This window comes from Dromaius novaehollandiae, chromosome 4 (genome assembly GCF_036370855.1).
Source record: "Dromaius novaehollandiae isolate bDroNov1 chromosome 4, bDroNov1.hap1, whole genome shotgun sequence".
NCBI lineage: Eukaryota > Metazoa > Chordata > Aves > Casuariiformes > Dromaiidae > Dromaius > Dromaius novaehollandiae.
Window position 1 is genome coordinate 35,223,615 of NC_088101.1, and position 16,547 is coordinate 35,240,161.

Sequence of the window (16,547 nt, forward strand, 5' to 3'; positions counted from 1 at the left end):
GAGTTAGACTCTGCTATTCCTGACCTGTACTCATGCACCAAACTAAGCTGCCCTCTTCCTCCTTTTACTATGTCTTGCTTTGATACTTTTACTACAAATCTTCTTCAAATTGCACTTTAAATATATATTCCTAGTTGTTTTAAGTTAATAAATGAAAAGCTCAAAACACTACTTTCAATGGAAGATCAGTTTCGGTTTTGGCACATGTATAGTAAAATAGACATTTAGACCTAAGATGAACAAATAAATATTAAATGTCATACGTAATGAATAAAAATGCCTTTTAATTGACTTGTCCATGGGCATCTGTAACAAAGCCAAAGTAAACATGGATGTGGTCAAGCAGGAGGGGTACTGACGACAAGAGTAACAGAAACCTAACACTAAATTTTAGTTTATTTTCAGAGCCAGTTAGCAAAAATTATCATCACATATTTCTAGAAACTAGTAACTATATATATATATTCTCCATGTGTGGGGAATGCCTGTGGAGAACACCATCACTAAATGCATTAGATGTTGCTTATTAAGGCTGACTCTGAAACAGATCTACTCAGCCATGCTGAATTACAATGATTGCTTATTTAACGCTGGCCTCTTAGATTGGCTGAATTTAGTTATGAAGAGGTAATGCATTAACCATTCCTCAAAAAATTCAAAGTACATGATCACTGAAAACGTCATGAAGCTCCACTGCCTCAGAACCTACTTGCAAACAGGCCCCCTTCTTTGCTTCATTCTCTAACATCCTCCTGCGTGTCTTTCTCACAGTGCTGCCTTCATACATTATTTCACACGCTCAAGAATTTTATAAAACAGGAATTAAATGCACACTTTTGGCATTTGTTTTGTAAATGTTTCAGACAGATTTTGCCTCCCAGCAGCAGACTTCCTACATTTTTGGCAAGCAGGCCATCTTTAAAAATACCGTATTCAACATGTCATTGAGTAACTCTAATATTAATTCTAAGAAAATAATTTAGTGGTGTAGTTCCATTGAGGCAGCTTACCTGCAAGAAAGGGTTTCTAGGCTTGGCCACATGCTTTTCACCTGAATGTCTCTTTTCTTATAAGTTGCTAAGATGATTGTCTCACATTTTCAATACTCTTTTCGCACATCTGTAGAGATTAGAAAGATTAAAATAAACATTTGACAAAATATAGGCTTATGGGTGAAACAACTAATGGAATATTTTGCTTGTGGGATGCAGCTGTCCTTCATGTGCAAGGGAACACAAACACAGATTAACTGCCTGTAACAACAGGTAACAGTCACTGCTATGGAAAGTTTCTGACTGTATAGCAATCTGATATCGCAGGTTAAAGTCCTCTTTTATTTGTGATGCTGTCTTTAAAGAAATGTGATTTATAAGTTAAATGGAAGGCCACTAGCCTACACCAAAGTCTCTGTCAAGGTTATACTGGAAGACAATCACTGAACACAGAAAACGGAGGAAGCTAAAACCTTTTCTTTAAGCTACCCCTTTAAATTTTTTGATGTTCTAATACAAGTTATGAATTAACTGAACAAATGAAACACAAGCACATTGAGTGATACAAGTAGCAAAAGGCCTATAAAATTAAACATGCTTTCTGCTGGATCACACAGCGGTGTAAAGAACCAAATGAACTTGTAAGTCATGTGTTTACACTTGCCCGTTATAAAACAAAATAGGAAGTGGGACCAATTCCAATAGCTGTAGCACAAAAAGAACTTGCTTTGGTTCTTAACAATGCATACAAAAAATACTTTTTTCCATTGAAGTACATATATTAGAGAAAACAAACATAACCATAGTAATATGAAGCAATTTAACCAATTAAAAGATGTAATGGAAAGTGAAACTCTGAACCGCTCTGTAGGAAGGTTTTATTTCGGCATACACCAAGGAAATTCTTATCAGCTAGAAACTTCTTTCAGTGTTGTTTGCACAGACCCATACTTTTAAGAAGCACCTGCTGGGACTTTCTAGGTAATTCTGACAATTAGTGCCTGCAATCAGCTTTCTCAGAGCCATCAATGCATGTTGACAGTAAGTTGATGCTTACCTCTCCTCCCTTCCCAATGCCAAGCTGTAAAACCACGCTGCCGCTGAAACCAGGGGTCCTCCTGACTACAGTCTTTCAGTCTAGCTGTGTTTAAATAATGCAGCAGTAGTGCTCTGCCAAATAGTCTAGATGAGAGGTGTAGTGCCATCTTTTTTCCTGATCTGGATTGTTTGCAAAGAGTTGTTTCCCAGGCAAGGCACATCGGAGTTGTTGTTACCCAGGTCGTACAACCTAGACATACTTCTTTCTTTTAACCTGCTTCATCAGTTCTTAGGCATTGGCTCTTTCATACTTTTAAAGCCAAATTCTGTTTTTTGGTTATTCTCCAAGACCAATTTATCTGTAAATAATGCAATAGAACTATCACATCGTCCTATCACCAACTAGGAGTACTTTTTAAATAAAGGGAGACATTTTCTAGTTTATTTTCATCCTGTAGCACCCCATCATTGTAAAAGTCAGATTATTCATTTAAAAAGCTACACTGAAAAACAAAATTGAACTCCCCTTAGATTTTGAGCACAGGAATCAGATGTGCAGTCAGACACAACTGAAGTTCACATATTAGTGATTCCTCCACACCAAACTGTTTGCCTCTTCAAGCGTACAACCTGAAAGGAGGAATGCCAAATGTACTGGTCCACCCTCTGAAATCCTCTGTGGGAGATAGGCCACCAGACCTGCTGTGTGGCTTTTTATTCTGCATAAAAGGTACTTCATCTCCCTACATTTAAAAAGGTGTCAGAATGTGGCCAAGCAAGCCTGTCAGCTCCCTTTTAGTCCTCCAGTCAACTTCTGCATACAATTTATAGGAAGAGGAATTCTTTCTGCTGTCTGAAAAAAAAAAAAAAAAAAAAGTGGGTTCATTCAACCCACATTTACTGAAACAATGGTTAATTATAACACAATGTAAGTACATACCAGTACTAAATGAAATACTTAGGCTAAAGCTATTTTCAGCTATGGCAAAGCAAGCTGCTCAGCAATGAGCCCCTCCCTAAAAGCATTCTGCAATTTGCCCAACTAAATTCAGAACACCTCTTCTGATTAGAGCTTCCTTCAGCTGTAGCTGAAAGGAGCAAGTCTTCAAGCAGAGTTTTGTAAACAAGCTGGCACAAGTTATCACAAACTGTATTTCGTAAGGCATCACAAATGATTTAAAGGTGCTAAACAGTGAGATTATAAATTGACTTTTGGCCCAGGAACAAGACAGGCTGCCCTATGTCAATCTGTTTGCCACTGCCTGGTTAGCCACTGGGGTCAGCTCTGAAACGAGTGTTCTCACCACGGTTATCAGGGCAGCGCATGACCAGGCAAGATACAACACACTAACACGTGCTGCAAGAGCCTCCCTGGCAATATCAGTTGCCACACAACCCGCAGCTGCTACACCTGGTTACGGGCCAACGCCTCTGGGGACTTGGGGCAAGAAAAAGCCGAAGGCAAGCTAGGCCACCTAAACGCAGGGCAAGTCAGCCCAAGAGAGCGCTTTCACTGCCTAGCCCTGAGCCAAGTGCACCTCAAAGCAAAAAGCACTTGCGAAGAGGCGGCAGCTAAACTGCGGGCAGCCGCCGTGTCGGACTGGTGCCCGGGGCTCCCTCCGGCTCCGAGCACAGCACACGGCCCCGACCGCGATAGCCTCGGGCTCGGAGAGGGGTGTTCGCCCCGCCACGGCGGGACTGCCGCAGGGCGGCGGCCGAAGCCCCATCCGCCCGCTGCGGGGCAGGGGCAGGGGCAGGGGCCGGGGCAAGGGCAGGGGCAGGGGCAGGGGCAGGGGCAGGGGCAGGGGCAGGGGCAGGGGCAGGGGCAGGGGCAGGGGCAGGGGCAGGGGCCGGTCTCTGCCGCCCCCTGCCGCCCGAAGGCCGCAGCGCGGCCGTCCGCCGCAGGCCGTTTAGGCTCTCAGAAGCGCGCGGCACGGCCCATAACGGCGCCCGCAACGGCAACTGTAACGGCCGCCGCGCGCCGCCGGAGCGGCGGGGGGGGGGGGGGAGGGAGGGGCAGATGCCCGCCCTCGCGGCCCCCAACCGACACCCCCCACCCCCGCAACCACTTCCAGGTCAAGCGGCGCGCGCGGCAGCTTCCGGCAGGCAGCGGCTGGGGCGGCGCGCGGCCGCCGCGAGCGCCGCGGGGGCTCCGCCACGGCAGGTGTCAGGTGCCCGCTCCCCGCCGCCCGGCGGCGCTCGGGGGAGGCCGGGCTGCCGCCGGGGGAGGGGCGCGCGGGCGTCGCCGGCCGCCGCGGGGGTGCTGACCGTTAACGGCCGCGGGGCGGTGCGGGGGGAGGGGGGAGAACGCGCCCCCCAAGGGCAGAGCGGACCATGAGGGTGGCTTTGGGCCGCGGTGGTGACGGGTCGCCTTCTTCCCGCAGAAGATGTTTGTGCACTTGTGGGGGTTCCTGTACAGCCACTATTTTCGGTTTTGGCTGAAATGGATCTTGCGGCTGCTCACTCGGAAGTGTGAGTTACAGCGTATCCTCGACGGGTCGAAGGAAGGCGCGCGGAGGACGCTAAGCATAGGTATGAAAGGGCCTGGGAAACCGGCGTTTGCGGTCCATCAGATATCTGCGGGCTCATCTTTATGAAGTCGATGCCTTCCTGCAGGGCAGCAGCTGGAGCCTGCGTGGCAAAGCACGGCCCTGCTCCTACTTGTGCTTATATCGCTGTTGCGATGCCTGTTAGCGAGATGAGTGAAAAGAGAGTGGGAAGTTTAAAGGGCTTGTATGCTTACTGACATTTTTTTAGAGCTGACTGGTTTAGATCTTTGAAACATTTTGGAAAGCAATAAGAGGAAACCAGTACCTGTCCTGTGTGTTGTATGTATTCTATGGATAGCGTTTTCTCCTTCTTCCTTGCTATTTTATGAGGATTTAAAATCAGAAATGCTTTTATTTGGACAGGAGATTCAGAGGGTTTAATATCCTTGCTTACTTGCTAAAAGAACTCCAGTTAGCTTTAAAAAGTGAATCAGAAATTTTTCAATTTTCTCTGGAGTCCTCCTGTCACTTTTTTTTTTTAACCTTTCTAGTTTTATAAAAGTCACACAGAGAACACATGAACACGGTTTTGGGATGAGGGAGAAGCGATTAAATGCACGAGGCTATTGAATGCAGAATTTTGATAGAAAATAGTCATTTAATGTACTACTTATACTTGTTGCCATTGTAACAATAGCTTGAGAAAAGTGACTTTATGTTCCCTAATCGTTTAAACATGTTAGTGATAAAAGTGTTTTTATGTTTAAGAATGGAAAAGTACCTGGAGACATCTTGAGGCCTTTTCAGACTTGTACCTGATTTTTTTTCTTTTGTATACTTAACCAATAAATGTTTTTAAAAGTATGAATTTATTTTAAGCGTTGCATTCAAGGATTATCAAAAAATCTGCATCATTTAAAGGGCTTTCAATTGCCTGATACCTTTTGATTTTAAAATTGAATAATCCTCGCTAATTGCATGTATAAAACAAACATGAAATTTTTAATACTTGTATACCACAAAAACACTTATTGTCAAATATTTCAAAAATGCAGTTTGATTTTATGCTGATATCTGACATTTACTTTTCTTTGTATTGCAGAACACTCACTAGACTCATCAAAGAGTAAGGTAAGAGATATTAGAGATCATTATGTAATAAAACCTTCTTTCTTACCTGCTCTTTAGCAGCATTGTCAGACAAGTCATTGTGCTGAGTTTCTGTTCCTGGAGACTGTCTATTCTTTCAGTCTTGCCTTTTTTTTTGCTTTTTTTTTTTCCGAAAAGAGAAATGTGATTAAGAGAAATGATATGGATAAAGCAATTAAATGCAGCATGCAGTAGTGTCTTGTATCATTGAAAGAAGTGCCGTGCAAGATTGCAGGCAGCCATCTACTTAACTGACAAGCTTATTCTGATTGTTCTCTATCAGTTAAATGTGGTACTTAACATCTCAAACCCTAGAATTTGTATATCTTGGACAAAACTTTTCCTTTTGAGATGATGGGATGACTGAGCATTGTGCCTTTCCTAGGTAATCACTGCGACATGATGTTGACAAAGAATTGGTGACTGCCACAAGCATCTTTGTAATAGTAGAGCACAGTATGGGTGCATCTTTTAACATCTCTTAATTAGATTTATTGAGTATATTAATATTCTTTTTTTTTAAATCACCTCTTGCATTACTGAAATGGAGCCACTTTCGAGTTAGCGTGAATTAGATTAAAAATGCATTGTGACCTTAAAAAGTTCAGAAGAGGAAGTGAAATAATTGCCAAGTGATTTTAGATGGGAGTGTATAATTATCTTTATTTGCATTTGCCCTTTATTCTAGAAGACTGTAGCACAGTAATATGTTATATTAAGTTCTTTTGTTTCACCATGACATTGGTACCTCAACTTCATTACTTTACTATTTCCTAATTCTGAAGCATCATGTACTTATTGAATTGAAGGTTTATCACTTTTGCTTCTTGATAGCTGCATTTGTTTCAATTAGATTAAGAACAAGTTTATATTCAGCGCATGAAGGCAAGTGAGAACCGAAACCTAAGTGACTTAACTAGCATTTTATTTATTCTTCAAATATTTATTTATTCTGTGTAAAAACTGTAGTTTGCAGTCTGACAATTACAAATCATGCATTTATCTAACTATTGCAAGTCTTTCTACATGCTATTCAAACACATTTAGCATAAACATTTATGATAAACATCAATTCTCCTTTTATAGCTTTTAAAAGAACACATATATGGCAAGTATAGAGAGGCTGAGAAATAACATGAAATAAGACAATAGATTTCTGCATTCTAATGAGGTCTTTGCTAACTTCTTAGGTTTTAAGAAATGCTGTACATGTTGATGAAGCTGAAGTGGAAAAGTGTGTTAGAGATGTAATGAAAGAAAAGAAAATTGAACAGAAGAATACAGGGTATGTTTGAAGCTATAAATATTTCTGACCTAAAGTTTGATTTTGAGACATAAAAAAAGTTTGGGTTATGGTGGTAAAGCTGGGATTCTGCCTCTTACAGTTGTATCAGATTCTCATGTCTTGATGTGCAAGACTGAAATTTTGCTCTAGGATTTGTGACTGGAATAGGATGGGATACTTATGAATTTCATCTGTATAAACTGGTGTAGCATTCTGAGAAAAGTATTTGTATGGAGAGGTTTTTTTTAGATTTATGCGGAGTGAGCTTGTGGGACCACAAATGTCATGAATACTTGGGAGCAGATGAAGGTTAAAGTGGTCAGGATGATAAGGGGAGTTTTGGTGTATGATCATGGATTTTTAAATAAACATATGGAATAATAATAATAAAAAAGAAACACTTAAGTGAATAGTGCCTGATTGTGCAGCACTGAAATCTGCTAGAGGTATTTTAAGTAGAAATAGGACCATACAACAGCATATTTAACCAGTACACTGTTGTTTGAAAGATAAAGTGGACCGGTCAACTTCACTTCCTCATTCTGGTGCTTACATTGCATTAACAGAAGAAAGGTCTTGGAGATACAATTTAAGCAAGAACTTATGGCTAATTTATACCCTTTATGGTGTTTTGTTATTATTTCAGGTTTAAGATAAACCTGCATATATGCTTGCTGCAGATATCAGGATATAAGAAACTTTATTTGAATGTGGAAAGTCTGAGAAAGGTCCCTTATGATGCAGATAATGAAGAACATGAGGAACAGTTAATTGAGGTGAAAATAACTTGCTGTCTTTTAAAATCAAAAGATATGACTGAATATCTTCATTTAAATTTGTAAGTATAGATTTGGTGGTGTACAGATGGGTTCCCCTCCCACCAAGTCCAGCAGCTAGAATGAAATTAATTTATCTATTTTTTGCTAGTATTTTTAAAGAAAGCTGGCCTATTTCTGAAGCTCTTTTCTGCTGTGAACTGCTAAGCCATTATAGCAGTGCCTCGTTAACACGTCAAAATAAATTGGTAAACTAGAGTTACTTACACTGCGGTTATTTCATATGAAATCAAACATAACATGTAATTACTAGAATTATTTGTGTAATAGGTCACTGGAGGATCATAACTATGAAGTTATTTAACCTTATGCATGTGTCTAAATTTGTAAACCAGTAATTACTAAAAAAATGACACCAATCTTTTGCTGTTACTGCATCTCACTCAATGTCAAAGAGCATAACTTAATACTGGAGGATAAAAAAAATTTTCAGTAATTTTTAAGTAATGGTAAATAGCAGCAAACAAGTAGCATAGTACTGCTTAAGGCTTTTTAAAAATAGCTTCTATTGTGCAAACATTAGCATATCACCATTACATTTCATAATTGTCTCACTTGCTATGCGAGTCCCAATATTGTGATGTGTTAAGTAAACATGCATTGTGAATTTGTATTCCCATTTACGGCTGGCCTATGAGAACATGATAAGTAAATTAACTTCTGAAGTGAAACAAGTTTTTGCTACTTTAGCATCAGTATGTTGCCTTTGCCTCTGAAGCGAAATTATCACATTTAATGTTAAATTTAATCATTTTCATAATTGTTTGAATAAGCTATTACAGTATGACTCTAGATTGCCCCTAACAGAAAAGAACAGCATGTAGTTTGTATTCCAGTCCATGGTGGATGGTTTGTAATGTGCAGCAATGTGTTCTGAATTGTGTGACTTGAGAAACTTCAGCAGCCATATGTAACATGGAAGCATGTTTGTGCAGCTTTGGAATTTGCTGATGCCTCATGAGAATCTGAAGGCCAGGATCACCAAGCAGTGGTGTGACATTGGTTTCCAAGGTGATGATCCCAAAACAGACTTCAGAGGAATGGGCATGCTGGGATTAGTGAATCTGGTGTAAGTGAAAATAAGTATTACACTTCTGCTGTAACTCATTTTCAATATCTATGAATTCTCACTAGTTAATGCTATTTCTAATAAAGACTGAATAGAAGCAAATAGAAATGGTGGCTTCTGTCCCGCAATGAAAAAGTGTGTTCTAGATGAGTCAGTTTCTAACAGCTGTTCTTCTGTAAATTTGTAGTTGGCTAAAGCCCAACCAGTGAGGGCAGGAACAGAAAGTTGCTCAAGACACCTTATTTTTTGTGCTGTCCTATGATAGACTTGGTTTGTTATGACTTAAAAGGAACATATTAAAAGCTTTTAAAATTTCTAAATTACTATTATGAAAAGTAAATGAGTTTGCATAACTTCACTAAGCTAAGTTAATGTGTGGACTTAGGCAAACTTCATATTTGCCATTCTGATCACAGTGATTGCTTTATTGTATGCTAGTTCATGCTCAATATCATTCAATTTGCTACATTTCTTTTGTTTTTCATTTTGTGCTATTTTTCAGTACAGACTAGTATTCAGTTCTAGTCTAAAGGTACACATTTTGATGTTGGATACATTAATATTTTGTATATGGACTAAAAGAATTAATGAAAGGTCTTGATTTACATTGACAGCTTTTTTAGTAAACATTACACCAGTGAAGCTCGTCAGATTCTTTCTCGTTCAAATCACCCAAAGCTGGGGTAAGTCACTATGCCACTTTTTCTGGCTTGTTCTTCTCACAAGAAGACTATCAAGTACATGTACTGAAATTTAAGAGGAGAATGTTTGTGGTTTTCCATTTAAAGCTGGAAAAAGGGCCAAAGGAGAAAGGCTTGAAAAACCGACCACAGATCAGCTTCAGGTTTGAAAGTACATGCAATATTTTTTCAGAATAGACTTGTTGAAACAAAAAAAAATTGCAAACCATTGGCTTTGGTTAACAAAATGGACACCTTTTACGTCGGTTAGCTTTATTTTTAATAAGCTTAGATTAGATTTAGAAAAGAATACTTATTTGTTACCTGCTTACTCATCCCTTGTTGGAATGGTGTTAGCTATCTCTTAAGGCACCTTTATTTGCTAGGCTTCTATTCCATAATATGTATATACAAGTAGATGTTTTGTTGTTGTTTCAAAGCTTTACTTAATCTCAGAAAACAGTCTGCCTATTTAAACATTTCTGCTCATTGTACAGGAAAATATGTTTTTAAACAAGTCAGATACTGAAGAGAGCTAAGAAACCCGTATATATCCTCTGATCCATCAAGTGCCCAGTTAATTCTTCCACCTATGAATAATGGGAAACTTTCATGACTTGAATTATAAAGGAAATTATCTCATGCAATTAGATCATGAATAGGAAATCTGAGACATTTACATCATCAATTAAACAAAACAAGTGTTCTTTTAAAAAAAATGAATTTACAATGTCAGTGATATGTTTAAGTCTTTTACACATTTATATTGTGGGGTTTTCTATATTATGCAACAGATAAAACCAGATTTTTTTCAGTTTGAAGAATGTAAGGTTGAGATGACCAGTCTGTTGATACTGCAACAACTCTTTTTGGCTACTGATTTTTAACATTACAGCAGATTTAATCATTTCAAATGAGCAAATTCAGGTCAAAGTCAATTAGTCTTCCCATTTTAATATTGCCTAATGGAGGCATTTGCCATACTATTGTATAGGAAACTAGAGCTTTTCAAATAACTTTCACGTAGTTTTAGACGCACTAGGGAACTGAAGAAGTGGTCTGTAGGCCAGAGATGGCTTGTCAAGAAGCAGCATAGGAAAAATGGACTCAAACAGTTATCCTAATGCAGACTGGCTCTGGAGAGTTTAAGTCCTTCAGTCCGTGAGGTAAAAGGTAAAACATGAAATATGGTTGGTGTTGCAGATATTCTTATGCAATAGTGGGAATCAATCTGACAGAAATGGCATACAGCTTGCTTAAGAATGGTGCTCTAAAGTCTCATCTGTACAACACGGTCTCTGGATTGCCACAAATGGAAGACTTCCATCAGTTCTACTGTAAGTAACTAGCTTCTTCAGCACCGGTTACTGAGGTAGGCCTACAATGTAGAGTTTTATTTTTTAGAGTGCACTTCCACTCTCTTTCTCATTAGCCACAGCAAGCTATTTTCTTCTGATATTTAACCAATTATGTTACAGAATTGTACATTAAAGTATTGCACCGCATCTAATGTGCCTAGCGATTTATTTTTGAGCATCTTCAGTCATTTTTCTTCCAAATCAACCACTGGAATGTGACACTATCTTTATGGGAAAATTTGGGAGGCTTTCTATATATTACAGGATTTAATCTGAAAATTCAATGTTTGCACATTTTTCCTACTCATTATTACAGTATCCAAAAGATTACTGCTGACTAGGATGAGACACTCCCTATCCTATCAGATTAAATGCAGTCTAGAGGATCTTTTGAGGTTTAACTGGCTCAAAGCAGAAAATTGTGGGACTCATTTGTGCAGATTTGCATTCTGCTTTCTTTACAGGTTATCTGGTTTATGAGTTTGACAAGTTCTGGTTTGAAGAAGAACCAGAAAGCATTATGCACTTCAACCAGTACAGAGAGAAATTCCATGAAAAAGTTAAGGGACTCCTACTGGATTATGATGTCATACTAACCTTAAAAAATACAAAGAAACCTTAACCTCCTCTGCAGTCTATCAGATTCTGCATCAAAAATGGAATTATGCATTTGGATGGAAGTTTTGCATGTTTCGCCAAAAACTGTTTAACAAAGGAACTTTTTTTTACATCTTAAAAAAAAATCAAAACTGCAATTAAGAAAGCTTGGACAATCAACCTCTGTTTACAGCTCTTTATATGCTATTCTCCAAAGGACTGCTTTTTTGTTTGTTTTAAAGCATAATCCACAAGTCTAAAGATCCTCTGGATCACTTGCTCTCATAATTTCTTTTATACTTCTTGGTGCGGGAACATGAAGCAAGTATTTTATGCTGTGTCATGTTTTCCATTAATAGGTTTGACAGTTAATTGTCTTTTAAAACTTTTTTAGTTGAAAGTACTCTGGTTTTACATTTTTTGCATCCTTCTCTTGTTTTCTGTGTGAAGTTGATAGTCCATAAGTCAATGTTAAATTTCTCTGTAATGATGAGGTCCATGAAGGGGATGTATTAGTCACTTATGATTTTGGAGAAGAGGATTAATCCATCAACATAATAATGTACTTGCTACAGTTTGTTTCTGGCTGGAGCAGTTTTCCATCCAGGTATTCGTACCAACAAATTCCTGTGCATGGAAAGAACTTAATTTACAGACAAACAAGAAGAATGACAAATCAACAATTTACGGATCAGATCCTCAGAGTAAAACTAGCTCTTCTAAAAATATTCCTACTATCAGAATTTTCAGTTCTTTCTAGTCAGACTTCAGCTGCTTGACTTTGTATCTGTTTGTATCATTCTTCTTTTAGCAGCTATTGCGGTATTCTCAGTGCAAAGTGCAAGAGAGTTAGTTTAGCCCCCTTTTATAGCGCTTGTTTAATATAAAACTTAACTGCAGCTGCAGTCCCTGTTTTGTGAAAATAAATTCATATCTGAGTACAGCCTCTGACAAAGATGTATTTTTCATAGAAGGGATGCAACTATGATATGTTCCTTAATCTTAGCATTCTCAGACAATCTAGTCAATAGGACTTTGTATCTATATTGTGACTAATTCTTGCTTAAAGCAACTTTAAACGGATTTGGTATGACCATCGCTTCATTTTCTAAAACAATAAGTGCCTTCTGCTTTATTCAGTCCGTGTTTTAATTTGATTCTGCATCCAGATTGTAGCCTTAGAAGCTTGAGTTATTTGGGACAGACTGTTTCATGATATACCTAAATAGCACACAGCTGCACAAAATTTGTGTGCTAACGCAAACTTTCATGTTTTTTTTTTTTTTTTTTTTACATCATCTCAGGTAAATTAGTTAACTTCTGTTTAATCACTACATCATGAAGAGATTCCTTAAGAACACAAATTTTTGACATGAAAGGAAAAAGACAAGCCCTTTTGGTGGTGAGTGATACTGAACTACATATATATGAGGGATACTACACTACAAAAATATTACATGTATTATATGTAATATATCTCCTTGGAGATACTTAAAACCTGACTGGACAAGGTCCTAAGCAGCCTGCTTGAGCTGACCCTGCTTTGAGCAAGGGCATTGGACTAGATGATCTCCAGAGGTCCCTTCCGTTCTGTGATTCTGTGTTGTATAAAACAGTGACCTCTTGCACTGCATCCACCCAATTGCTCTTGGTTCCTTAAATACTAGCAGTTGCTTATTTCTGGGATAGCTCTTGATCAGGGTAAACATTATATAGGAAAGAGGTGATGCAGATCTTCGGTTTTCTTTTTAATATAGGTTAAATATAGGGGTGAGTTAACAAATTCCTGAGTTTCACTTGCCACAGAATGGAGAAGGGTTCATCTTATCTATATTGGGCTGATGCTGTTTATTCAAAAAAGAAAAAATAGAGGAGGGGAAGGAGTAATAAAGATGCTTTTAGGGAAAGTATTTATACATATCTTTTCATTATATATACCAAAAGTAATTTGATGTAGAAAACATTTTTAACATAGTAAGTTTCTCTGACTGTGTAAGTGTGTACATGTATTAGGGATAGGAACTGGATAGACAACCAAGTTCAGTTAGGAATGCTCATACTATATGGCTCTGATCAGTATTAAGTTTAGTCATTGTGATTAAAGTTACTACAGAGACAGCGACCAAGGTATAGAAACAGGATTGCAAAGGCATATACATAAGAGACTATTAACAAAGAGGAATTTATGTAACGGATCTCACCATAATGTTAGATGGTAAAGAGAAGTAGAAAGTGTTATATTGGAGGAGTAAAATCTCCTTAAACTTAATTTGTTTCTGAAGATTCATATGATAGTTAAAACAACTGGGAATTTTAAATGTTTCAGGTGCCTCCTAAGATGACTAAGTTTAAGAAGTTGAGTTTTAATTTTTTTTTTTTTTTAAGCCTACAGTTGCGATGCCATGGCTGGTGAGCCAGACAGCTAAACCAGATAAATAAACAGATAAACCCCAACTAGATAAGCTAGATAGAAAATACTCTACAAGAAGCCTAGTTCTTTTGCTGCTCCCAGGTACTTAAAAATCTGTAATTCTCACTAGTGAAAAAGCTGAGATCTTATGGTGCATCCTTGCATTCTCATCTTACTATAGAGCGCTGTCTCTCTCTGATCCCTTGGGAACCTGGAAATTCCTAAAACCAAACCAACAAAGGAAGCAGAAAAGTTATCTATTTCCCAGTTGCTGAGAGTTGGTTGTTTACTAATTTCTAGTGCCAGCTTCCTTCACATTTGTCTTCCTTCATTAATTCTTCTTTGCTATGCAGCTTTCCTTTGCAAGCAACATGAGACAGACATTTTTTGAATTTCCAACATGACCCCGAGGTGTTTTAACAGCAGCAGGAAGGGAGACCCCATTCTTTATTTTTGCCTACTGCTTGCTAGCAATTAGCAAAATTGCTTGAGCCATCTCTGTAAAAACTCTCCCCTGCTAGAGTCTGCAACCTTCATTTGGCAATCTGCATGCTAACCTTCCTAACCTCACAACTTTCACATGGCTCATTGTTCACTAGGAAATTGCCACTTAACTACTTCCGAAGCTTTTTAATCTTCAGATTTCATATGATACAGCCTAAGACCATTTTAGTGTAGAATTGAGCCCTGTGTGAGATGCACCTTTATTATTATTATTTTTTAAATAAAAACATGAGCTGGAAATAATACACTGTGACAATACAGAAATTAAGGAAGAAATCTCAACCATCATTAAATGAGTGGCATACAGTTAAATTAATGCATTAGTTTGGGTGTAGTGATTGTTTAAAATGAATATTCTATGTTAGGCTCCAATACATTTTTACAGTAAACAGTCAGAATTTGCATGTAGTTTTATGTGATCCGGTACCCCAGTCCTGTCTAAGAGTCAGTATATTTAGGGTAGTGCTGTATTTTCCTGTTTGCCCCACTGGTAGGCTTATTGTATTATAGTGGTAACTAGAATATATGGAAAAAAATAAAATTGTGTCTAGGGAAAAGAAGATGAATGTTTATTTTACCAGTCAGTGGGATTTTATATTAACTCTAACACTTACATTATAGAGAGAACCTAAGGTAACCCTACGGTAATGGAAGATTTAAAATGGTATTAGGTCGCCTTTTTGCAAGTTGATATAATGAGCTTGTTTAGCATCAGAACTTGTTGCTCATAGTTTATTCTAAGTAGTCTTAAAGGTTAAAGCCTTGGCAAATTCTCATGCTGTTATTAATCAAGTGTCATGTCTTAAAGTATGTACTGTTTTATTAGAACTTGCAAGAATTGTTAGTTTTCTAACTTGCTGCCTCTTTAAAACATTCACTATTGTGAAAGCTTATATGTAATAGTAGTATTTTAGAAAAAAAATCTAAAAATAAACATCAAGCTGAAGACAAGAAAGTGGCTCTGTAAAATATTTTTTTGTTAAACAGTTCCTACTGGAACTTACTGTTCGTTTAGCATATATTGAAACATGGTGCTACTTCATAAACAAATTAATCTGAAGATAAAAATCTTGCCATAAAAATAAAGTCTAGTCTTTCAACAAGTTGAAACGCGTTGTTTCACAAGTAACCAACTTAATTGGAAAGCACGATTTGAAGACAGTGCTACTTAGGAAACTGAGAACATGTTTTTAAAACAAACTGGCTGTGCTTCTGTGGTCTGGTACAGCAGTGTGGAGAATTGGGCATTTTGTCTTAAAGCACAATAGGAGAAGGGGCCAATTTAAGCACCTCAGATGAATGGTTATAGATTTGCACTCTAAAAAAAGCAAGCATTCATTCTTCAGACTTTTCCATCCTACTTTAAATAACAAACGCTTTACAAAAAAAATCAGTTAGACTTGTTTTATGAATTACTGTGATGAAAGTTTGTGTTTAGTTAGATGGGAGTACAGCAGTCAGTATTCCTGAAAAAACTGCTAGTGAATGCACGATAAAAACGTGACCTATTGTTTTTTCTATCATACCTGTTTGTGTTGCTGTAGTGCAATGGTAGTCAATCTTTGGAGAGATGTTTCTTGTGCCAGTCTATAGTGTTGTCTTTCACTAGGGGGAAACAAACAAGCAAAGAAACAAGTAAAGCCAGCTTGTGGGCAGTTTCTTCTTGTCACACTGTGCTGAGACAGCTGCATACTAGTAGAAATTTCTGTTTACCACAATATAAAAGCAATAATGTAAACTGTAATGTCTGTGTACTGGAAGGAGATGTTTACAATGGTAGCGAATAAAGAATGAGTTATTCCAAAATATTGTCAACACAACATTAGTGTGTTATGGCTCTTTTTTTCTAGCTGGCCATGCTCTTTGTTCATACACATGCATTGTGATATAACAGGAAGTTTTATTCTATCTTCAGTTTTTTTCTAGTTTCTGAGAATCTGTTTTAGAGTTCTTCTAAGATTCTTTTCTGATAGGTACTGAGTTTGCATTTGTCTCTTTCCTAATAACTGTACAGCACAAATACTACATCTTTAGAAATGGTAGGCAGCAGAACACCTCTGTACAGAAGCTGAACTGGATGGGGAAAAAGAGACAGGGTGGGGAGTAGAGGGAAACACAGCCAGAACAAATGTTACCTGGT

The 16,547-nt window shown here is 38.1% G+C and overlaps 1 protein-coding gene across 6 annotated transcripts; it reads left to right on the top strand.

The window, feature by feature from the left end:
* The first annotated feature begins 4,035 nt into the window (after positions 1–4,035).
* On the top strand, positions 4,036–16,227 carry ELMOD2 (ELMO domain containing 2). 6 transcript variants are annotated; one of them, XM_064510731.1, is made up of 9 exons: positions 4,036–4,194; positions 4,415–4,562; positions 5,622–5,650; positions 6,859–6,953; positions 7,600–7,729; positions 8,725–8,858; positions 9,473–9,541; positions 10,742–10,875; positions 11,361–16,227. In XM_064510731.1, exons 1-9 carry the CDS (start codon positions 4,051–4,053, stop codon positions 11,516–11,518), a joined length of 1,041 nt encoding a protein of 346 aa, XP_064366801.1. In that variant the 5' UTR covers positions 4,036–4,050; the 3' UTR covers positions 11,519–16,227. The 6 variants fall into 6 exon arrangements, with proteins under 6 accessions (XP_064366801.1, XP_064366804.1, XP_064366803.1 ...); XM_064510734.1 differs by having other exon boundaries at positions 12,798–16,227; XM_064510733.1 differs by having other exon boundaries at positions 4,078–4,194; positions 4,418–4,562.
* Positions 16,228–16,547: the final 320 nt, after the last annotated feature.